The sequence below is a fragment of the Condylura cristata genome, unplaced genomic scaffold (genome assembly GCF_000260355.1).
Source record: "Condylura cristata isolate star-nosed mole 26May11 unplaced genomic scaffold, ConCri1.0 scaffold00001, whole genome shotgun sequence".
Taxonomy (NCBI): domain Eukaryota; kingdom Metazoa; phylum Chordata; class Mammalia; order Eulipotyphla; family Talpidae; genus Condylura; species Condylura cristata.
The window spans coordinates 26,052,413-26,078,620 of NW_004567102.1; the positions used below are offsets into that span (position 1 = coordinate 26,052,413).

General features: G+C 36.6%; 1 protein-coding gene across 1 annotated transcript in view; it reads right to left on the minus strand.

Annotated features, from left to right (window-relative positions):
- Nucleotides 1-11,101, minus strand: part of LMBRD1 (LMBR1 domain containing 1) — a 76,715-nt gene extending 65,614 nt beyond the window's left edge. Inside the window, exons 1-2 of the mRNA XM_004674040.2 lie at nucleotides 10,862-11,101; nucleotides 4,751-4,927 (exon numbers count right to left, since the gene is read on the minus strand). Coding sequence (XP_004674097.2) covers nucleotides 4,751-4,927; nucleotides 10,862-10,939 — 255 coding nt within the window. The 5' untranslated portion in view covers nucleotides 10,940-11,101. The remainder of the gene's footprint in view (nucleotides 1-4,750; nucleotides 4,928-10,861) is intronic.
- Nucleotides 11,102-26,208: the final 15,107 nt, after the last annotated feature.

Below are 26,208 nucleotides of genomic sequence, written 5' to 3' on the forward strand. Positions count from 1 at the left end.
TTTTTTTAATTTTAAAAACAGTAAACAAGAGATAATTTAAATCCCCAGGGATAAAAACAGTAGAAGTGTTAGGTACATTCATAAAATGGAATGCCACAGACATTAAAAACAAAGAAACAACAAAAATGGAATACCATAGACATTAAAAACAAAGAAACAACAAAAAAAAGTTAAACTGTTGCAGATGGTTACCTACTTTTTTTAAAAAAAAGATTTATTTATTTATGCATACAGAACTGGGGTACAAGGCAGAGGTGCAGGGATGGTGAGAGGATTCACCAGAGACAGAGTGGGGAGCAGAACAGGCAGACTGACCAAGTACACTGCTGGGGGGGGTGGGGGGGGTGGGGACAGAAAATGCTGCAGCCAAAAGTTTTAACACACAATCTTTGTCTAATAAAATATATGGAAAGAAACCCCTGTCCATTCATAGAAAAAAAAAGACAAAAAAAAAAAAAGTATGTTCACCCCATGAATGGGAAAGAACTGGAGAAAAATCTATACAATGACTAGAATTTTTTCATCAACAATTCAAGTACCAAATGAATATGTAGATAATTGAAGTGTGAGCTCCTTACAATAATAGTTTTGTTAATGATTGTTTATGTATCAAAAAAAGGTTTTTTTATCAAAACATAATTTTTTAATTTAGAGACTTAAATTTGAAACAGGATAATTTATAACTACCCCAGTGCAAGTTCCCTATCAGTTTCCAAGACAGCCCCCAGGAGGTGTTAAAACACCCATTGACAATCATCTAAAAGTTAACCTTTAAAAATGAACAAAAGCTCACTAGTTGGGAAAAAATTAAAAGTACAAAGTCTGAAGATAATTAAAGCCAAAGATTTATTGAAACAGTATTCTTTATCCTACAAGTTTCTTTTGTTTAACCAAATTGTATGGCAATAAGAGGATATAACTGTTACTATTTTAAAGCTACAAATATGTGTAAAATATACAACATTACTCAAGTCCTATTAATATATTTGGCTTTTATACACTGTCTTGCCTCCATCCTATCTGATGTACTGTCAGGAGAGCTTAGTTTATGAAATCCCCCTTCTACATTTTGAGAACTACTATGACCTTGGCATGTTTTATAAACTATTGCTTCCCAAAGTAGAGTCCAAAAAGAACTCTGGAGTGATTTCAGACCCCAAGGAATGTGAGACAATCAAGGATGAATACTAAAAAAAGAATACTAAATAAGTCAGAATAAAAGGGAAAGAACATATATTCCATAGACAGAGATGTAGTTCATCACATAAATAAAACTCCCTTTCATTTTCTTCAAAATAATTTTTGAAGAAATAAATATTTATAATAAATAACTACCTCAACCCAACCCAAAACTACACATGACTCACCTCACTGATTCCCTGAAATTATTCTTTATATTTTTTGGTCACAAAACCCCAAACTTAACAGTCATTTCTTATCCCTCTTACTGCCTCTCGACATAATTAGGAAAGACTATCTCTCTTTCTGAAATCATCCCTTTGATTTCCATAAGCCTCCCCCTTATTTTCTTCATACCCTTCTCAGATTGCAGCCTCTCCCCTCCTCCTGGACTCTGTATCATGAAGCTCTCAAATCCAAACTCCAGTGCCAGGCTTTTCTGATTATTCTTTTACCCCAGTTAATACTCAGTCTATAACTCTAAATATTAGCCATATGCTGCTGAGTTCCAAATATTTCTCTCGAACCCTATACTCTTCTTGAAGTTTCAACTTCCTACTGGTCACCTGCACTTGAATGTATGATGGCACTAAGAAGGTAACTTGTTGAAAATACAGATATCTTATCCTTCTGATACAATTACACATGGGATAGTTAGCTGCACTTTCTCTAATTCACTGTGTATTAAACACAACAGATTTTTGTGTAGGAGTTTGGTATCCTGTCACTTATTTTTATTTCTACTCATTTTTTAAAGAATATTCTATGTTTCTTCTATTCCCATTTTGTCATAAATGGTTGTTGAATCTTGACAAATGCTTCTCTGAACCCTGATAACATCATATGATTTTTATCTTTCCTCTTGTTGGTAGTTAATTATATTAATTGCTTTTTGAATGTTGGTTGAACCATCCTTATAAAACTGAAATAAATTCTATGTGGTCATAATGTATGAGTCCTTTAATGTACTGCTGAATTCAATTTGCCAAGATTTTATTAAATAATTTTACATCTATGTTTATAGAAGATATAGGTCTATAGTTTTTATTTTTGTAATGCCCTTGTCTGATTTTGGAATATTAGTCTCATAACAAAATGGAAATGATATTCTACACCTATGAACTGGAAGAATTACACTGCTAAAATGGCCATTTTACCTAATTCAATATGTACATTTAATGCAATCCTATCAAAAGTTCAATCCCTGGCTAGGCAGCTAACACACACGACTCAGCAGACTTCTCCTGTCTCGCCCACTACATTCCTTTGCAGTATACTTCAGTAGATCCACCTGTTCTGCTCCCCACTGTCTCTGGTGAATACTCTCATACCACACATCACTGTCCCACACTCTAGTTCTTCTACTCTAAAATAAATTAATAAAGTAATAATTAAAAAATTGGATGTGGTCACACACACACACAATGAACAAATACTCAGCTCTAAAAAGAAAGATGAAATTTTATTGTTGGAACAAAGTAGATGGAACTGGAGGTCATTAAGTCAAACCAAATAAGTCAGAACAAGAAAGACAAATGCCAGATAGTTTCACTCACATGGGGATTATAAAGTAACAAAACAAATGAACACACACACACAACAAAAGCATCTCTGAGACTCTGACAAAATATGGTGGATCAGAGGGAAAAGGAAGGGAATGGGAAGAAATGATAGAGGGTATGATTTTGGTGATAGTGAATGATACAAATTTAAGGTTCACTGCGTAATCTAAAAGAAAGTCCATAACTTCACGACAATTCTTACTTAAAAAATTTCAAGATACATTTCACAAAATCTGAAGAAATCAAATATTCTAAATTCAAAACTAAAAAGTATTCTATTCAATTAATAATATATCAGATGTCTATCTCTTTCAATATACTACCATTGAGAATATTTATAATTTAGTGAGTAAAGATGCCAGACTGCAGAGCTTCAAATCCCAGCGACCACATTTATGAGTTTTATGACCTTAAATAGCTTACTATACCTTTCTGAACCTTCATTTGCTGCCCTAAAAGTTAAGAATAACACTGTAGACATCATGGGTTGTTGGAAGGTTAAAGAGAGTTAATATATATAAACCATTTAGGATAGGGTCTGACACAGAGTAAATAGTCAAAAGGTATTAGTTGCTATTTTCACACAGTGTTTATTACATTCTTAGTTTTCAATTAATGCTTACTTAGAAAATAACTAGGATCTCACTGGTGGTGCAGGGGTTAAAGTCAGCCCTATCAAGCTATCTAAGCATGAGTTCAATCCTCAGCCAGGAAGCTAACACACATACAGAGGCAGACCTCTCCTGTCTTTTTGTTGCACCTCTCAGCTGTACATTTCAGTAGATTCGTTGGTCTGCTCCCTACTCTGTCTCTAGTGAATCCTCTCACCACTCCTCCAGCCCACACCTCCAGCCTACACCTCAGTTCTTGTATGCATAAAAATAAATCTTAAAAAAAAAGAAAGAAAATAACTGTAGCTTTCACAACAGCCAAAATATATGTAAACCAACTACAAAAATAATTTCAAATCACTTAAGCCCAAATGGCCCAATTCAGGAATTTACTTTGGAACTACACATTACTGAAATAATACATCTTCAAATCTTTAAGTAACTACTGTGTGCTGGACTGAAGAGACAACACATTTCCGGCCTTACACATTAGTTCAAGCTAATAGAAACATGAAAGTAATTTGCACAATTGAACAGGAACTTGGAATTCTTTAGATCTGAGAATCTTCATTTAAAAATGAGGATGGGCCCTCCCTGGTGGCGCAGCGGGTTAAAGCACAGCACTGAGAATCTAAAGCGCTTCTGCATGAGTTCGATTCCCGCCTGCCCCGGAGGTTACCACATGGCGTGGCAGACCTCTCCTGACCCGCCCGCTGCTCCCCTCAGCAGTGTACTTCCTCGATCTGCCTGTTCTGTTCCCCACTCTGTCTCTGGTGAAGCCTTTCGCCACCCCTGAGCCTCTGGCCTGTACCCCAGTTCTGTATGCACAAATAAATAAATCTTTAAAAAAAAAAAATAAATAAAATAAAATAAAATAAAAATGAGGATGAACAACCTGAAGTCCAGAAATGTTAACTGACTGACCAAATCTTCATGTAGATAGTTCAGAGTAAGACTAGAATTCAAGTCTTAAAATTTCCATCCTGGTGTCTTTTCACTATGCCATACTGACTCAAACTACTCAACATAAATACAAATTAAGATACAGATCTGCCAAATACAAAATCCCTTCTACATTGCTTATTTATTGTATTAATATATATCAAGTCAAACTTCAAGAGTGTGATAAGGGCACAAAAATAAAAATAATACATATGACTATATCAAATGTATTGAAAACAACAAAAGGCATTCTTCATATCTGAAGGCTGTTTAAAAGTTCTTATGAAAGCTAATAGTATAACTCAAGTCTACCATGTTCATTGTCACATTCTCAAACTCTATGCTACATTTCCATTGTTGTTTATTTCCAGAGACAAAACTAGGGTACAATATTTGATGGAATACTAAACTTCAACACAATTGTCAAGAACTTGAGTCACACAGTAAAACACTTACCTTAAATGTACCATTTTGATTTTTCATGTACGAAACTAAAAATATATCCACTGGTAGAAGAGCTGATGTGATAAGTGCAATTGCCAAAGAAAAAATTGCTGTTATGGTGGAGACAACTTCACTTTCCCGTTGACTTTGGTATTTACGAACATATATCCAGCAGAATGCCAAAATAGCCTGAAACAAGCAAAAGGAAATGTTTTGTTATCCTAGCTATTATCTGAGTTTAGTATGTGTTTCAAAGTTACTAATGAGAATATTATGGCAATAAAGATTCTTTTAGATATATAAGGATAGTCCAATGCTATAAACTGGTTCAAGATTTATAATTTTCAAAGGCTATTTCATGAAAGCAGTAGAGTCTCACTAAGTTAACAAATAAGATATACAATATGCACAAAATTAAGTAAAAGGTATTGATAAGTGTTCAGTTATATGCATGTTCACCAAGCAGTGCAACTAGTTATGATTTCTCCCATCAAATTAATATCAATGAATATTTTTCCCCAATAGACTGCTCTAACCTAAAGGAGATACACCTAGAAGTTGTTTTATCCTAAACTTAACTATTTAAACATCCACCTTAGAAATAACTTCAATTGAAATTAACCTCTGCCCATTATAATAGTTGCATCTTTAGCATTCAGTTAAAGATTAAATGCTGGTAATCACCATGCAATTGACAACATAAAATAATTCTTCTTCTTTTTTTTTTTTTTAAGATTTATTTCTGCATATAGAACTGGGATACAAGCCAGAAGTGCAGGGGAAGTGAAAGGATTCACCAGAGACAGAGTGGGGAACAGAACAAGCGGCCAACTGAGGAAGTACACTGCTGAGGTGACAGCGGGCAGGTCAGGAGAGGTCTGCTGCACCATGTGGGTCACCTCGGGGGTGAGATAGAACTTATGCTGAAGTAGTTTTAGCATGCTTAACCAGCTAAAATTTTTCTTAAACCTTGATTGTGATGTTTGAAAGCTATGAAATGAGTTATATGATTCTAATTCCAGTTCAGGTGCTTGTCCTAGCATATCCAGAAAGGAAGTAATCAGTCAAAAAGGGTACAAAGACAACAATTCCACTTTTGTTCCAGATCTCCTAAAGAGTTTATTTAAAACAGTGGTTCTCAATTTGGACCCAGAGTGGAATCCTTGGACATTTAAAGTCAGGAGGAACCTCACTTTCTGATTGAATTGATTTGAGGAGGGTATCCCAGTATAGCAGGTCCTCAAATAAGGAGTTTCCTGAACCAACAAATCATTTCATTATAATGTTGATGACAGGAAAACAACCCAGCCAACATTAAAAGAAAAGTAGAGGCCCTCCCTGGTGGCCTCTGATTAAAGCACAGCACTAAGAAGCTTAAGCCTCTTCTGCAAGAGTTCCATCCTCCTGCCCCGGAGGAGATCCACATGGCTGGCGTGGCAGACCTCTCCTGACCCGCCCGCTGCTCCCTCAGCAGTATACTTCGTAGATCTGCCTGTTCTGCTCCCCTTTCTGTCTCTGGTGAATCCTCTCACCCTCCACATCTCTGGCCTGTACCCCAGTTATGTACGAATAAATAAATATTAAAAAAAAAATCTAAGTATGTCTTCTTTTGAATATGGTTTCTTTCAGCTAGGATAATGCATATGAAATCTACCCACGTTGTTGCCTATCATTCTTCCACAATATTAACATTTCAGTTGGGGTTTAAAAGGAAAAAAATAAAGTGGAAGTGAATTAACACTTTGAAACCTGGATGAAAGAGGGAAAAAAAGTTCAGAAAGAAACCAATCTCTCTCTCTTTTTTTTTTTCAGAATAAAAAAAGAGAAATCAGCTCATATTCTAATTACTAAAGCTATTTAGTAATTGTAATACTATTTACCAATAGTATTTACTAATTTGGGAAATTATTTTTCATAAAATATTTATACTATTTGTATTAATTTTTAAGTTCAAAGTGATTAGGTCTTATTGCAGAGGAAGGAGCTGGTGAAATTAAGTGGACAGAGAGTGAGCAACCTAAGCAAAATAGTTAAGACAACAGTTCCCACACTTTGTAATCTTGGGTTCCCCTTATTTTTAAAACTAAGAATCCTAAGAGAGTTTTGTTATTTAGGTTAAGTCTAACAATAGTTACTATATTATATACCAATACAATAGAATACTTCTATAAAAATACTTCTTTCATAGCAATTTATAAAGATTCAAACAAGACAGACATTTCAGAAAAGATAATCAAAGAAAAATTAAGGAAAGGAATCTAGCTTGTGTGTGTGTGAGAGAGAAGGTCGCCCACTACTGTTTTGACAATACTGTGCTAGGAGCAGAAAAAGTGTATACAAAACCTTGAGAGGAATTTAGTACAATGCCTGATAACAGTAACTGCTTTACAATAGTAACTGATATTGAATGTCTATTAAATTTCTTCTTACATTATTTCATGAAAAAAACTGATACATATAATTTTGTTAACATTAGCACAGTTCCCCAATCACTCCAAAAAGAGTCTACTTTAACATTAGGATTTTAAAAACTTCCTAGGTGGTTTTTAAGAAGGTTTAGAACCATGGACACTGGTAGAAATGTCAATAAAAGAATGTTAAACTAAAGCGCACACAAACTTTCAGTCTCTTTTTAAGCTGCAGGGTCTGATTCAGAAAGGCTGGGTCTCACATGGTATAGCTAACAGATATAGAAATGGAGACTTAGTCTCTAACAGTAATGGGAAATGTACCTTGAAAGTTGGTATAAACAAAATTATTGAAGATCTTGGAGTAAAAGATCTTAGTTTTGATAAACACAGACAGACAGGCTTGGAAGAACCAAATTGAACCATTCCTGAAGTTCATTTGTCTGCCCAAATCACAAAAGTAAGCAAACTTAGTTCTGATTTTTTGGTAGATGATTGGCAACAGTTCTCAAAGTATGTCTTTGATATCCAGTAGGACCAGAACCCTTTCTGGAGGGTCTACAAATTGAAACTACTCTTCTCATCATAATAAAATGTCCTTTTTTTTTAAGATCTATTTATTTATGCATACAGAGCTGGGGTACAGACCAGAGGCACAGGTGTGGTGAGAGGATTCACCAGAGACAGAGTGGGGAGCAGAACAGGCAGATCAACTAAGTACACTGCTGAGGTAAGCAGTGGGTCCTCAGAACAGGCAGATCAACTAAGTACACTGCTGAGGTAAGCAGTGGGTCCTCAGGAGAGGTCTGCCAGGCCATGTGGATCACCCGGTGGGGGCAGGGATTGAACTAATGCTGAAGTGGCTTTAGCTTCTTGGTGCTGTGCTTTAACCCACTGTACCGCCAGGGAGGGCCAATAAAATGTCTTTTGCTTCTTCATTTTGTTGATGACTCATAAGTCATGGTGTATAAAACTGCTGGCAAATTCAGCATAAATCAAAACAACAACATCAAATTATACCAGTAGTTATGGCAATAGTCTTTACAATTACACAGCACAGTAATTTAACCTAACACTGTATTTGATGAAGCAGTAAAAATTTTATTAAACTTCAACCATTGGGTCTTTTTAATTCTTCATGAGAGAAAGTGTAAAGTATACTTTAAAGTTCTTCTACTGCATAACTAGGTATAATGGCTGTCTCATGGACAAACATCTCTATACTAAAAGGTGAAAGTTAAACCAGGTACTCTTTGAAAGAACAACAATTTTACTTGAAAGCATGTATGTTATGGTTATTACACAAATGTTCTGGCAATGAATAGAAGTCTATCACTTCAAGAAAAGCAACAATATTATTACCAATGATAAGATTCAAGCTTTCAAATGAAAATTGTAGTTCTGAGAAAACAGCGAGCTTCACAATTTCTCAATACTCATTTGAGAATTGCATTATAACAAATCAGTTGTGTCATTAATGAATGTGATATTTTGTTATTATAAAAAGTATATCCATATATGGAAGACATGCTAACTTAGTGTACCAGCATTTTCTAAATGACTGTGCAACAGATTATAAAACCATGAGTGGGGAAAAAATCCACCCAAAATACAACATGGATTAATGGATTTTAATACAATAAAACAAAATGTTCACTGATAGCATTTTAGGTTCCATATTGCAGTTAATCTTTAAGAAGCTTTTATGTGTTGAGTTTTGGGTAGTAGCAAAGATCATCTACAATTATCTTAAAATTGCTTCTGATTTCCTATCACTGAAACTGGTTTTTCTTCATATATAGTAAACAAGCAAAAACATCTCAAAAGAGAGAATGCAAAAGAGAGAATGCAACAATCTTCTAACAAGACAGGATTACAGATTTGCAGAAAAGTAAAGTCCTGTATTTTTCCTACTTCCACATCAAGTTTCAAACTAACTTCCCTTCTCATGTTTCTTTGTTCCTATTTTATAATATGACCAACTAAATATCTCCACTTAAATGTCTTCTATTTTTCATCTATCCAAAATTTACCTCAACTCCCCTTTCTTGCAATAATGCTTTCTATTCTCCAAAGTCCCATTTCATATGTAAAGTCATACTTTGGTTTCCCAGTACTTAAAAATTTTAATTTTTATTTTCCCCACCAACCCTCTTAAAGGACACATAATGGTTTGTTTGCACTTCCTACAACTTAAAATACAACTTCTATACCTTAATTGTTTATTACTTGATAACTGCCAAGATATTCCCATTACACTGATACTGGTTCCAAGCTCTTTTGTTTTCTTCTAAACCAAATGAATAGGATGACCTGGAAAAGTCAGTGAACTCACCAAGTAAAGAGCTTAAAATAAGCTTTGGAGGCCACAATAAAGAATCAGTGTTTTTCATTTTCTCCACCAAAAGAAATAAATCATGTTCCAGTATACTCTCTTCTGGGGACAGGATGGCCAAAGAAACTAGGAACATTCACTTCTCTAGTTCCCTGAAACTAAAAGACGTATCTATTTCAGGTAGTTACATTGAATTCCTCACCAGCTTTAGGATATTGTGAGATAACCTTTACTTCTGCACTTTCCCTCTAATGTCTTTTTGGGGGGGATTGGAAATAGAGAGTTTCCCTGCTGTAAATAATTACTAGCAAGACACAGTACACTGGTTACATATGCTATAGTAATATCTTACACTGGTTACATGTGCTATGGTAACATCTGATATGTAAAGTAAAAATCAAACAATTCTTGATTCCTGACCTAGAATTAAACTTGTTTTCCTTTTTGTTTGTTGTCCTAATGCAAAGCAAAATGCTTTGGAACAGGAAGTAAAAAAAAACAGGACAGATTATAGACAGTAAAGAAGGACAATAACAATGGGAGGGCATAAAAAGAGAAACTGAAATACCACGTAAAATAAAACCAAAGGTTTTAATATGGGGTAAGAAAGTAAAAAATTAGGCCACTTTGGGCCACTGAAGTGCTAGTTTGCTAGTTGCGCTCATTCAACAAGCAAGATTAATATGGTTGGAAAAGAAGACACCCGCAGTCGGATGGGTGACAGACAGTATATACACGCCGATGCTGGCCATAAAGAGGACACAGCTCTTCCCTACACAGGTTTCTACACCTATTAACACAGAGGAGGAATGTGAAACCTGAAAGTCAAAACAACTCACGTCATCAAGGCAAAAGCGCACAATCAATCGGCAGAGATGGTTGGAGACACAATAATACCAAGTGGAGGGAAAAGGGCGGGGGTGGGGGTGGGGATGCTTAGAGAAGCAGCAACTGGCGAGTTAACAGGGCCGGCGCCTAGCGAACTTGCAAAGGGCCGGCGCTACTGCCCCACACTGTGTGCTGCAGTCCTATGGGGACAGAGGCCACCACACCCTTCTGAACAGTGCGGGTCACCTCTGTGCCTAAACTCTGCCCTCCAAGTGTCTGAGTCAGAGAGCAGGCAAGAGTTTCGCAGAAAGGAAACCTACGATATTGGACGTCACCAGGTAAAAGACCGAAAAGCGGCCGGAAATCAGCGCCTCTTCCCCCACCTCCCATAGCGCCGCTTCAACGCTGAGAAGCCCTCCACTGTCCGAGCTAAAAAGCCGGACGCAGCGGAGCGAGGAAGGTCTCCTGGGTTCAGAAAGACCAGGTGTAGGATCAGCGCCTCCCTCGCCCCACCAGACCAAACACTAGGAAAACTCCAAGCGCCGCCCCTACCAGTAGTAAAAGGCCGAATATGCACCAGCCGATCACCAGTTCCGCCGAAGCCGCGCCAGACGCCGCTACGGCCGCCATCTTCGCTTCCGGCTCGGAGAGTCCCTAGAGAAGGGGGTGGGGTGAGGGGAGGGGGACAGGGGAGAGAGTACGAGGGACGCGACGACCGCGCACCCTAAAGGTTAAAGGGGCGGAGGGGGCGGAGCAAGTGGTTGCCAGGGAGACCCGGCCCACGAGCGTCCCCTGGTGTTGAGCGGGTCAGGGGCGGGACGGCGAGGACGGCTGGGGGCGGGGCGCGCTGGAGACGCCGTGACGTCACCGGCTTAGGTGATGATGGAGACCTGGGGCGCGGGAGTTTCCTCTGCTGTGCAACTTCTTAGGAGTTGCTAATTCTGCCCAAACTGAAGGAGGAGAAAAGCCAAGGAATGCAACAAGGACTGAACTGGGTGTATCAGAACCAAGCCAAATCTTCGGGGTTTCCACTTCCTCCCAGAAGGAAAGTTTATCCCTAGTTGCAGAATGGTGATGTGATTGGCAGAACTTCCCACTACTTTACACGAATAGCTGACTCGGAAGAAAAGGTTTCCCAACAGCCCAAATGATATAATTTGCTGGTATTTGGGGCCCGCCCTGAGTAAATGGACATGAGCCTGTCACATGATGTTATGACCTTTTTACTTAAATCTAGGTGTGCCTGTCAGTCTTCATGATAACTTTATAGCCTAAAGGTATTTGAGTTCCTAAACATATTTTTAGTGATATCACAGATCATGTAATAGTCATAAGTGAACAAAGCATATACTGCTGATGTCTTTTTTAGTGTTAGTGTGGGGTCTTTGGATTCACTCTGGGAAAGGTTTCAACAGGTTCCTCTTTCAGCAGCAAGCTGTGAGTTCCCAGGCAAGTTTCTCCATGAGACAGAGACATAAGTTATATTTAAAAAGCAGGTTTATTAGAAACAGGGACAGAAGGAAAAGGACATTTGCATGGACAGAAGCCGGAAGGAAGCTCTGTAGGGAAAGGAACAGCTTTGCTGAGAGAAGCCTGCATGGATGCAGGAGGGTACATTGAGGAGTGTGGCCTCTGCTGCGGGAGGTCAGTAAAGAGAAGCTCCAAGAGAAGCACCGGCAGGGTGGGGGTCACAGGCAGGCAGGAGGCTGCTGCCCTGCAGAGGGGGAGTGTTGGTGAAAAGAAGAACCTGCACTGGCAGGTGGACTGCAGCCTAAGCCATTGCAGAGTCCTGATACAATCCTTTTCTATTGGGAAGGGACTCACTCCTTTGTGGCATGGCCTGTTTGCTGCTGATATTGGATAACTAACTAGTGGAATTTTCTTCTAATTAAAGATTTTTATTTATTTATAAATACAGAACTGGGGTGCAGGCCAGAGGTGCAGGGTCGGGAGTAGAACAGGCAGGTTGAAGAAGTACACTGCTGAGGGGAGCAGCGGGACATCAGGCCTTTTGTTCTTTTCCTCTATCACTGCCATAGCCCTAGAGTAAAGCAGAGGAATATATAGTTCCTGGCATGACTTGCTTGGGTCTCGTGGAGTGCAGGTATGTATTATGCATTGAATTGAACAATCAAGGCACAACTTTGTGAATTAATCCCACCAACCCTTATGATTTATTATGTAATGATAAATTATTCTATCTGGGACATACCTGAGTCTATAATCCTGCAGGTAAGAAGTGGAGTGCTGTCTGCTTCTACAAAATGAGGAGGGAAGAAAAAAAGAAAGATTTCAAATGAATTGGTATCAAGTTATGTTCTCTAAACCGCAGATAATTTGGGTATGACTCTCCTGTGGCACATTCACTTCTCTTATAGTTCTTTTAAAATTAATTCAAGCATCTTTATTTCAGGTAGTCACTTAGAATTCTGTTACCAACTCCAGGACATCTGTCATATTCTTACATCTGCATGTTCTTGCTGTCATCTTCTACAGGCCCATTTGCTTTAGGGAGAGGCCTGTTATAAAGCCAGACCAATTTTCTCATCTCCCATATGAACCAAATCTCCAAAATATGATATGAACCTACATACCTTGCACCAACAACCTTTAGGAGCACAGGTCAACCCAATGTAAGTACATCCTTCTAGTTCACCATCAAAGAAAGTAAACTTTCTTGGATATTCTGAAGAAATCAACCTGTATGGCATAGTCTGCTGTAGTTCTCCCAGGCTTGAGGTATATCATGATTGCAGATACCTTATTTCAAATGCTCCAGGTAGCTCCCTTGAAATCTCCCTCACTAGGCTAGGGGTTAGTGGATAATATTCCACCAAACTTGTCCACCCATCTACTACTTCTTGAAGTTAGAGGTGGGGATTTACTTACAGCAAGAGTTCTCATGAAAAAGTCACTTTACTTCTCTGCATCATATTGTATTCAATTTACTGATATGTTATTTTGCCAACAATTCATCTTACATCCATTTTTGATTCTGCATATAAAAAATTAATGTGTTAGGAAGAAGACAATGAATTAAAGACCATAATCTTCATCACCACTATAAGCTTTATATAAAATTGGAGTTTTTACCAACACTGCACTCAACCTTTAATGTATTCAATGTGCCCTCCATTGAATTAAGACCATTTAATGAACTAGTTTCATCCTTTTGTGATATTGGATAATGCTTAATTTTCAGATTTGAAAATTATAAACCTATATTTTAATAAGGCTAATTAATTATAAGGATAGTTAATGGTCTGAATTAGGTGAGTTGGGAGAAAAGGGAAATAGAAAGTGAGGCATCTGGCATGGAAGAATGTTATATCAATCCACTTCTGAATTCTACCCTCTTCCTAGAGTATGGTTTTCATTTGACATAGAGACATACTAACAAGGACTGAACTCATTTCCCTGAATCATGGTCTTAAATCTAAGAAATCTCTATTATGACCAGAGCTTAAAAAAAAAATTAATAATCTTGATTAATATTTAAATGAATACATTCAAATGTATATATTTTAATACATGCATATATTCAAAAGAAATACACGTTCCTTTGTAAAATTTCCAAAGATAATTTAGAAAATAAGAAATTTGTAAATTGATACAGACTTCCTCCTACACTAAGATTCTTGCCTTTAAGAGCTTTAAGGTTTTTTTATGTGCATTTTAGTAAGTTCCATATGGATTTAAAAAAAAAAAACAATAAATTATCCTTTTCCTTTCCTCTGGTACTGTAGACTGAATATATGTGCCCACTCCCACCCTCCCATTCATATGATCAATTCTAAAGCCTACGGTGGTACTATCTGAAAGTGAAGGTCTTTGGCAGGTACATTGGTCATGAGGGTGGAGCCCTCATGAATGGTTATTGCCCTTATGGCAAATACCCCAATAGTTCCCTAGCCCCATTCCACCAAGGAAAGTTAGAGTGAGAAGACAGCCACCTACAAACCAGGAAGTGGGCCTAATCACACAATAAATCTGTCACCAAATTATCTTGGACTTCTAGCCTCCAGAACTATGAAATAAATTCATGTTTTCTATAAGCTACCCAGTTTATGTTATCTTTGTTATAAGCAGCCCAAATGGACTAAGATACTTGCAGTTACTGTAGAATTCCCTTTCCATAAACCTACTCAATAAGTCTTAGGAAAATATCAGGATTTCTGTGGACTATGTTCCTTTTTAAGTTCAAAGAGATGACAATATAGACCCTATAATTCCCAAGGGATTTAATAAGAGGAAACATTGTGGAAAACTTATGTCAAAACCTAGATTCCACCCCCCCCCCCCCCCCGCTTAAATGTATTAAGGTTATAGGCTTTTGGAAGAAAGCAAAATTAAAAGGGAACTATCATCCTTTTTTTTTTTTCCTGACCCTTGGCTTTTGAATAATTCTATAAAGTTAGTGGGAGGAGGACATACAAGTTACTCAATCCCAAGGTTGGAGCGTGTAACCTGAATTTTGGGGGCTCAGCACTTGCTGCAAGTGCTGAGGGTGGCTGGATCATGAGGTGCTTGCTGCTCAGGTGACAACACGCCTGTGTTGAAAAGTACCTTGGTGAAAAAAGGGTATGGATTAGTGTTTGCCATAATCCTCCCATACACACACACTCAGTAACCCTTATGCTCACACTGATTCACTACCCTGTCATGTGCATATTACTGTGACTATAAGGAGAAAGGTACCACCTCCACTGGAGAAGATCTTCCTAAGAATTCTCTCAGTCTAGACCAGGCACATGTGGCCAGCAGAAAGTTGGGAGAGCAGTTCCACTTGGAAGACCAGAACAGGAAGTAATGACCTATGGAAAAGTTCACCTTGACACCAAATCCATACGAAGACAGAATTTTAGAAAACAAAGCTACAATGAAACTCCTAATGAAAGTGTTCCTAAAGCAAGGACAAGCACACCTTTCACCACCTAACTCTTATGGCACACAAGAGGTTCTCCTCCCTAAGCTAGGGGATTGGGTTCTAGTTTGGGAAACAGAAGATATGAGAATGATTTTTCTATCACATTCTATGATTTTCTTTTGGAAAGCCAAAGGTAAGATTATAACCAAGTGATTATAATGAATAAACGTAATTTTGTACAGGTTTGAATAGAAAGATCAAAAAGAGTATTGAAACTTTTAATTAAAAGGAAAATACAGACTGGAAGAAAAAATGTGAATGGGGTACAAAGGAGAACAAGAGAATTTAAGAAGCCAATAAGACATAGAGGCGCTCCTAGTCCAGAATGAAGAATTAAAGGGTGGGCAAGTCAGGAGATCTAAGGGCCAAGGCCTAATGGCAAGGCCAGTAATCTAAAGGAGACTATAGAAGTGAGTTCAGAACTTAGCCTGAAAAACTGGGTCAAATAAACTACATAATAGAAACTATAATCATTAATACAGCTTGCAACACAAAATTACATGTAGAGAGTAGTGAAGTCTAGTTTTGCAGATTCACATTAATTGTGTACCATGAAAGCTAATATGTTATCAAATGTAGCTGGTTTTTATACATCAATTTTAAAATATTTTGTTATGTTGTAATTTAAAATATTTGAATGTCCATCCAAATAAAAAGCACTTGAAAAGTCTTAAAATTGTCCTTCTGTCATTTTGTCTGTACTTTTATTGCTAACCAGTAATCCTACTTCTGATAGACAAAATCTTTTCTTACCTATTTTAATACCTTTAGTGAGCTTACAGTTAAACCTTGCTATCTTCAGATGCTGGTGACTGCCTACACAGTCTTTCCTGATCCATTATGTGTTGATTTAGAATTTAGTTTTCTGTTATGCCTTGTGTACTGCCTACATTTAATCTTTAGTCACAAGGATTTAACAATGATCCAGAGTAAACATTACTGTGGGTCTGGGGAAGTTTGAGCATGACTTTTCCTCCTAACACTATATTATCTCATTTTGCCCTAATCCTTCCACTGTCATCCAACTGAATTGGTCATCACAACCTGAAGAAATTTCCTATTTTCTTTATGAAAAGATTTAAACTCTATTTAAAGATAATTGGCACATAAGATCCACATGGTTCTGCTAAAACATTTGCTCCTTTTATATAACCTGGTAGTGTCAGAGGTTTTGTGAAAAAGTTGATCCATGAAAAATTAAATGTTTACATTTTTGCATTAAAAATCAAAACACTTTGACATATAAGGTATATGTTAAAAAAAAAATTCCACTTGAAAAGTGAGGATTGCACTATTGGTATCATAGTTTAGCTATATTGTGGACTAATGTTTATTTCCTTATCTCTTAGAACCTGAGTTATGGCATTATTACTATGAAAAAATGTATTTAAACTTTTACAGTACAATCCCATTTTCAGTTGTAAATGAACTTTACACAACTGAGTTACTATATTAAAACTCATTTCAGTAAACTGCTTAGTTTCTTACACATGCTCTCACATACAAAAATTGTTAATAAGTGGGTGGTTTTGATTTGTGGACATAGAGGCAACTTTCCAATTTATCATTCTAAAATTAGATTATACAAAGTATCATAATGTGAATTGTGAAATTTGCATTTCCATATTTCTACAATTACATACTCTTAATGAATACCATTTATATACTTCTAACAGAACAAATATTTCCATATGAACTGGTGAAACATGTAAGTTATTTTCCTTAAGATTTTACTTCTGGTTATGAAAGATGATTTATTCATTGTCTAGACATGTTAAAATATCATTTAATACCTCCAAGTGTTATTCATTGTGTCAATTCCCAAGCCTGATGCTTATGTACATCAAGGTATAAAATATAAATTTGCATATACAGTTCAAATATAAGGTAATGTCAAAATCAGTTTATAATATGAATAGAAATTACAATAAAAATGGATTTTAAATGTATGATATTTAAAAATTATCCATAGCACACTGAATTTGAACAAAGGATACATTTTTAAAATTTGTAGCATATGTTATTTTTTTTTTCTCTAACAAAAGGGTGCCACTTCTGACTCAAGCATCTATTCTTTTGCGTAATGTGGTTCTATTTGCTTCATGTCTGAACAGAGTTTTTTAACTTCCATTTAAAATATAAGTCACTTTTAAAATTCAATTCCCTTATAAGCTCACAAATAAACCCACATCTAAATGAACAGCTAATCTGTAACAAAGGAGCCAAAAGCATACCTTGGAGAGAGCAAAGTGTTTTCAATAAATAATGCTAGAAAAACTGGAAAGCCACATGCAAAAGAATGAGACCTGACCACTATCTCACACCATACCAAAAAAAAAAACTCAAAATGACTGTGATATAAGAACTGAAACCAACTACATAGCTAAACCATTATAAAACAGACTTCAGTCATGTCTTTGTGAATTTATCCCCAACAGTAAGAGATGCAAAAGAGAATATAAACAATTAGGACTACATCAAACTAATAAGCTACAGCAAAAGAGATTACCACTACAACAAAAAAGGAACCTTACTCTAGGTATTTCATATGTAGCTATGAGGACTGAGTAAACAAATCTGAAGTCCATAACAGACCATCAGAAAGATGGCTGGGAAAACTCAAGCAGGAACTGGCATTGAGAGTTTTGCTTCTATTTCAGAAAAACCTGAGTTCTGCTCCTAAGGCCTTTCAACTGATAGAATCAGAACAATCCAGATTATTAAAAAATAATCTCCTTTACTTAATTGACTGTAACTGCTAAACACATCTGCAGAATACCTCTATCATAACACCTAATTAATGTCTAACTGAATAACCAAGTATTATAAGGCAAATAAACAAAAACTGATCATGACAAAAGTCTCCCTAGACTTTTGAGTTGAGAACTATGGACAGTGATTGTGGCACTAATTAAGATAGGGAACACATGAGGAAGAGTAGATTGGAGGTGAAGAATTGACAGGGATGTAGGGAGCAAAGGAAGGTTACCATCCTTCCTTTGTAGAGGAGCACATACATAGAGCACATACACAGAGCATAGTCTGCACATACGCACTAAACATGGCTTTCTGTGTTCTGTAAGTTAAAACTTGCTTTGAAACTGCGATCCCAGTGATGCCTGAATGAATGCCAGACACTGACACCATCGGATATACCAGGGACAAAATAATCAAGAAGCTGATAACAAACTCTGGGGCTTGAATGTGATGAATAAAAAGAACATCAACGCGCCCTCCCTGGTGGCGCAGCGGGTTAAAGCACAGCACTAAGAAGCTTAAGCCACTTCCGCATGAGTTCGATCCCCGCCTGCCCTGGAGAGACCACATGGTGTGGCAGACCTCTCCTGACCCGCCCACTGCTCCCCTCAGTAGTGTACTTCATCGATCTGCCTGTTGTGCTTCCCACTCTCTCCCTGGTGAATCCTCTCACTCTCCACATCTCTGGCCTGTACCCCAGTTCTGTATGAACAAATAAATAAATCTTTAAAAAAAAATCTGATAAAAAAAAAAAAAAAGAACATCAACTCTGAAGGACTGTTCTACTAATGGATGGTTTGCTTATGAGTGCTTTTGTCTATTTATAAAAAGGTTAATTCAAGATGAGGTGGCAGAACAGCTCCTCCATTCTCTCAAATCAATGACTGGAGATCTGAAAAATAGAAATGCTTATAGATTCAATTCCTGTCTCTGCTTATTGGCTTTTTGGTAGCAGAACGTAAGCCTATCCACAGTAATAAAATGATAGGAAAATCTATTGTGTCTCATAGCTTCCAAGACATGCTTTTCCTTTTTACATTTTAATATCTCTGAAGTTAGGATGCATCTTATGTAATTGATGAGATCATAATACTACAATTGGTATTTTTTCAGCAGTTCACAAAATGATGTTATGCCTTATAATCACTGTTACCTTAGATTGAAGAAAACAAAAGAGTGTTTGAACTGGGTATCTTTAACTTGAGATACCTGTTAGGTATGGATAGCTCTAGTTCATAGAATTGATAGGAAACTTACTGGAACTCAGCAAAGTGGATTACTCTGGAGATAGACCGAAAAATTGTCTGAAAGCAATGGAAATGGATGGAATTGCTAGGGAAGGAGAAGTGTGGAAATAGTAATCATATGATAAAACAACCCTAAAGAACACCAAATTTAAAAGAGGTAAGACATATTTAGAAAACAGAAAGGCAGATACTATCACAGGAGCAAAAAGAAAGATAATTTATAAAAGATGAATGAATATCAAAGTCAAATTTGGTAAAAAAAAAAAAAAAAAGAAAGACTAGTAAAAACATGGTAAAATTGGCCCTCCCTGGTGGCGCCGCGGGTTAAAGCACAGCACTGAAGATCTAAAGCCGCTTCTGCATGAGTTCCATTCCCGTGGCCCCAGAGATGACCACATGGTGAGGCAGACCTCTCCTGACCCGCCCGCTGCTCCCCTCAGTGGTCTACTTCGTCAATCTGCCTGTTTTGTTCCCCACTCTGTCTCTGGTGAAGCCTCTCGCCTCCCCTGAGCCTCTGGCCTGTACCCCAGTTCTGTATGCACAAATAAGTAAATCTTTAAAAAAAAAAAATGGTAGGCCCTTCCTGGTGGCGCAGCAGGTTAAAGCACAGCACTGAGAAGCTAAAGCCATTTCCGCATGAGTTCGATTCCCTCCTGCCCCGGAGGTGACCACATGGCGAGGCAGACATCTCCTGACCCGCCCGCTGCTCCCCTCAGCAGTGTACTTTGTAGATCTGCCTGTTCTGCTCCCCACTCTGTCTCTGGTGAAGCCTCTCACCCTCCGCATCTCTGGCCTGTACCCCAGTTCTGTATGAACAAATAAATAAATTAAAAAAAAAAAGGTAAAATAACCTCCTGAGCCTGGCAATATTGTGATCACTAATGACTTCTGGAACGATTTAAGTGGTGTGATGAGGAAGAAGAGAGCTGCAATGGACAGAGGATTAGACTGAAGAGAATTAGAACAGACAGCAAAGGTCAAATGTGAGTTAATCTGTAAGGAAATTTGAAGGAAGGTTAGAACAACAACAAAATGGAGAGAATAAGGTTAAAAGTGTTTCATTAAAATTGGCCAAGATAAATAGTAAGATAGGGCCTTCATCATACCAAGCTAAGTTAATAGCCTTTCTGAAGACTTGAATTCTTGAGGAAATACGGTAGATGAGAGGAAAGAAGTGAGTTAATCAGCTGGGATCTTGCAGGAAATAGAGTACATGCAGAGGAATGATCAAGAGAGCTTAAGTTGTCTGTACCATTTACAAAGGTGTGAGTGAAATCAAAGAAAAATTACTCTATATTTGGCAACACCAAAAAACCTCTGTCACTCCTAAAAAGACAATCACATGAAATTACTGGAATCTGGAAATACTGATCAGTTTAGGTAAGAGTTTCCTAGTAGTCACTTTCAACCTGTAATCCCCTAGGTAAGGAGCCAGGGCATTATACATCCTGGATTCTCTCTTCTCCTGCCAGTGCCTCCTTTTGTATGAATTTAATAAACAACCCTAAAAAAAAGGCCTTTGGAAGTAGAACTTAATGAGCATCTCCTTTGGTGCAGAGCAGAGTAGCAGAGTAGAGAAGGGTAGAGAATGAATCTGGGGAAGCAAATGGAAGACATACTTCACTGAAGAAGAAATATCAGAACAAATCAAATGGGTGTGAGATCCAGAACAATAGGAATTCTGGGAGGGCATTTTCCATAGATTCTATGATGCATTCTAGCAATAGTGACAAAAAAAAAAATCCTAGTCTAACTTTCGCTAAGTTAATGAAAAACTGATATGTCTAAGTAAGCTCCCAAGAGCCTTGTCTTAGTTAAAATTCATAGTTTGTTTTGTGTTATATGTAATGAAAACAACCAATGATATCTAAAGTTTAAAAACATTCAAATTCTCTGCAGAATAGCCAAATGGCTCACATGTTTTGTCTATATTTTAAAATACAACTTCCGATTAAGAGAAAGTTCTTCGTTGCAAAAATTTTAATAGATTGATGTTGTAAAATATCTGCCTCTGCTTAGAGTTAGCCCTTAAAAAATATTAAAACTTTCCATATGTCATATAGACAAAATGATTTCAGTAAGGTAGATTCCATATCTATTTTACTTTTAGCATCAGTTATATATAGTCACTGGCTAGCAGACAAGTTAAGGATTATATAAAATAAAAAGACAATGCCATTTCTGTAATTATGAGACTTTAGAGAAAAAGGAATTATAAACAATCAATGTTGAATTTTGATTTTTTAACAACTCATCATATATAAACATGTGTCTGTGACCACATGCACACTATCTGATTTGAAGCTCATTGCCCTTCAGAAAACTTTTCTCATATTAAAGTAGCAAGAAGGAAGCTTTGATAATACATTTGATTGAAAACACTTAAGAAAGATCTTTTTCATAAATTTAAAATATTTTTTAAACAAGTTTTTCTTTTCATAGTCATTCTTTCCATAGTCATTCTAATAAATTGCGGAATATGCTTCATTTTAAAGGGAATATGGAACTTATTTGAAAATAAGAACTTCCTATGTTTGATATTTGCAACTCTTTTTCTCAGACCAAATTGCTTTTTAGATAAATATGCAAATTCATGTTTCACAACTTTTTTAAAGAAACTATTCAGTCTTAACCACTGCTGTCTCTTTAAATTAACCATCTGCTTACTATTATCTAATTATCTTGTAACCTGTATGATTTAGAGGCTACTCATAATCCAGTATCATGGATTCACATTCAAAAAGTCACCAGTTAAGCGTTAAAATACAATATATAATGCGTTTCACTGCAATATTTTGACACCAATGTCTCTCCATTTTGACTACCTTCTTTTCTACACTTTGCCTCATCTGAGTGTCATTTGAGCTGTCACAGGCATTCTGGAGCAGGCTAGGGATCTATTTATTTTAGGTTAATGGAATACATTTATGTGATTCATAGTTACTCATAGCTATTCTCATATATAGCTAAGTTATTGCTAGCTATCCAGGTACAGGAACGGCTCCCAGGAATACTCTTGCCCATTTATTCCAATTGTGGCATAGTAGGAAATATATTTGATTTTGTCTCTAGTCTTTGTCTCTAGTCTACAAAAACTCTTAGAATTTCCTGAGTGACAGGAGTGTCTTTTATTATTCATAATGGCCCCTTTATAATCTAACTTCATTTTATGCTAGTAAGGTAATTAGTGTGTCCATAAAATATCAGGATGTGAATGATTACCAGAAAGACTCAATAACTACAGGGTTAGAAGTTTCAGTCCCTCTCATTGACCACTGGGATGGCTGGATATTGAATTCTATAAAAATTTATAAACAAGTAGATTTGATGAGCTTTCTGCTTGGTGACCATATTAGCGTGCTAAAATGGTGCTATTTCTAGAAGCGGGATGGGAACGCTGTGTGGTCTCCTCTCTCATACCTTATTCTATGCATTTTTTCCCTAGTTATATCCTTTTAATAAAATAAATAAAAATGAGTAAAGGGGTTTTCTGTGTTCTGTGGTCATTCTAATAAACTATGAAGCCCAGAAAATTACTGAGGCAGTTGTGGAAATCATCAGTATATAGTCAGTTGAGTGTCCAGGTGACTCAATACTTGTGATTGGCATCTGAAGTGGGAAAGTCTTTTGGGGTTCATCTCTTTAACTGTAGGAATCTGATGCTAACTCTAAAAGATTATGTCAGAATTGAACAATTTCATTGAATTGATTGCAGGACATCAGTGATATCAGGAGCATTGGAGAATTGTTTGGTGTAATAACCTGTCATAACATGATGAGCACCATGACACAAAAGACAGGTAGAAGGTTTATATTGCACTGGCAAAAAAGATAAAAAAGAAAAAAAGAAAAAAATCTTTGCCCCCAATACCAGAAGTTTGCGGGTTGGGAAGGATTCACATGTTTGTTTAGTATGGGACTAAGATCAAGTCCAAACTTTCAACATTGTGATATCTGTGGCATTTCTCAGCTATTAAAATGTTCTAATTTTTTAAAAAATGAAAATATACTTTTGAGCTTAACTTTGTAGTCATAATTTTGTATACTTTATCCACCATCACCATCAAGATAAGAGTTACAGTCTCTTGGACCCACATTGCAGTGAGAATAAAAAATTCCTTTCTTACTATTGCTCACTTCCTCCCTCCTTCTCCCCACCCTAACTCCTCCCTGTCCTAGATAATTCTATAGACAAACCACAGCCTGACAAGACTATCTTCTAGTGTTTAGAACTACCTACTCCTTCACAGTGCCCCCTTTCATTTCTCCCATTACCCTGTTGCATTTGTGTATACTACCCCTACCTCAAGGTCCTGCTAAGCATCCTGATTTGTTTGAGTTTTTATTTCTCCCTCTTCTGACTGCTCTTTTCTGGCTCCTTTCTTTTCGAGAAATAGTTTTCTAGTTGGGAATTAAATATGAAGATAATTCTCTATCTTATCATGGCTAGCCAATGTTTCTAAAACATGAGAATATATGGCTGGATCTCTTTTATTTTATTTTTGTAAAGATTTATTTATTTATGCATACAAGAGCTGGGGTCTAGGCCAGAGGTGTAAAGAGGTAAGAGGTTTCACCAGAGACAGAGTGGGGAGCAGAGCAGGTGGATTTACTGAAATACACTGCTAGGAGCAGTGAGTAAGACAGGAGTTTTCTGCTGTGCCATATAGGTTAGCTCCCAGACCCAGGATTTAACTCAAGCTGCAGTAACTGCAGATAGCTTCATAGAATGGGACTTAACTGCTTGCACCATCAGGGAGGCCCTGGACTTCCTTCAAAGTGAGAAACTTCTTAGGGAATTCTAATGCTAACTTAAATTATTTTTATGATGTTATTTTAATAAGTTAACTTATATTAATATGTGTGCCTTTAGCTTATAGACCTTGTACAACTTTAAAATGAATAAAGTAAATTTCAAGTAAAACTAAAAAGAAGGTAAAAGCCATGTTTATAGCATTCTTTTAATATGAAGCTTTATAGTATTCTGCCAAAACCAAATCAGTTCTGAATATAATAGTAGAACAATGCAGGCTCATGTCTGGTTAATTAATCTGGTTTGGTATTTTGATTACAATAACACAATTCTAGAAAAATGCCTGTTCCCATAAAAAAGTGGTTCAAGTGGTATTAATAGCTTCAAGTCTTTGTTTGCTAATTAAGTATAATAGGGCTTTATGCTTAACTAAATCACTGCTAGTAATTCTTGAGTGTCTTTTTAAATTGGAGTCACTTGATAATTATATTAATTTTTTTTCTTCATTGCAAATAATGTATCAAATCTATTGACGTATGCATTAAATGGTCTTGAAATCCAATTATTGCTAGAATTGGCAATAGAACTATTTATCACTGCTTATTTTCTCCTAATGAAGTATTACAAAGTGAGCAATACATAGAGAGGATTCTGAAAATCATCTGTTTATGATGTGAATGAATCAAAGTAGTTATTGTGAATTTGGTAAGTGTGCATTATCTTGTCATGAGATCATTCAATTCTATCATCATATTTTTCTGTTTCAATCAATGAACTATTTTTAAAATTTTAGTTTTATGTGTTATATGAGCTTCACTTAGTGCAAATGGGATAAGAGATAGAAAATGCAAAATAGTACTCAGTTATTAAGTACTTCAAATAATTTCATGACTCAATATATACTCAACATAAATAAGATTTTTGTGAATATAAAAACACAGAATGAAAAAAAAAGAATCAACATAGTATCTCAGTCAATAATTGATATTTTTTTTTACTAATAAGATAATTATAAATGTCCTCCCTGGTGGGGAAGGAGTTGATTTATCAATGCTGTCAAGCTCTACTCAGCCACTACACTACAGCAGGAATTCAATCCCAGACCAGAGAGCTGACCCACATGGTACAGAAGACTTCTCCTGTCTCGCCTACTGTTCCTATCATTAGTGTATTTCACTAAATCTGCCTGCCCTGCTCTCTACTCTGTCTATGGTGAATCCTCTCACCCCCTCCCCACACCTCTGACCTATACCACAGTTCTTGTAAGCATAAATGAAATAAATCTTTAAAAAAATAAGACAATTACAAAAATATTTCTTATAAATCTATGACTAAATTAAAATGCTTAGTTTAGCATGTTGTGACAGTTATACTTAAATGACTTATAGGAACAATGGTTTACATGTTCATGGATACATGGAATATACATATATTTAGACAGAAGAGTGTATCTTATTAACCAAAAAGTATAGCATTAAGATTCACATAAAAAAATCTGTGACTTTAGGTTGAGAGTTTGGAATCTACAAAGCAGATGCCTCAGAACATTCAGTAATTGCTTCTAAATATATTTTGATTTGATACCCCTTGTCAAACAACTGTGTTTTCAATAGAATTTTGTGGCTGGTAACTAGAAAGTTGTACAAGTAGTTACTGTCAATTAGCCTTTGTATGGGGCAGAACTAGACTCCAAGGGCCTATAATACTCACAGGCAATTTGAGGGCAAATCTACCCATAAGCCTTTATTGCAAAGAATAATAAAACACCAGAACCATGTTACATCCTGTATGATCTGGTTCCTTGGCCATTTGACACTGCTGGGGAAGAGGAGAGTACTCTGCAATAGAAAATAACTCATTAGGCTAAATAATTGCCCAATAGTGATAATGGAAATACAGTGAATATAAACTTAGAAGGTTTAGAATTCAGTCATGCAGGGTAGGGGGAACAGTCATAGGGAAGGAGGGACAGTTATAAAACAGCAGGAGTAAAACTTTTGGAGAAATAGTATGTACTGAATCAACTCCATCCACTGAGTTTTATGGTCTCTACCCCCACATCCTTGTCAAAGAGATTTCAGTTTTGGGTATTACAACTCCCATAAAACTATTAATCTGCCATGACTCTCCACTTCCTGAGGGCATTAAGCATTAAGCAGCTATCTTTAATATAAAACCAAACAAATGAGATCTTGCACTCTCTTGGCTTTTCCTG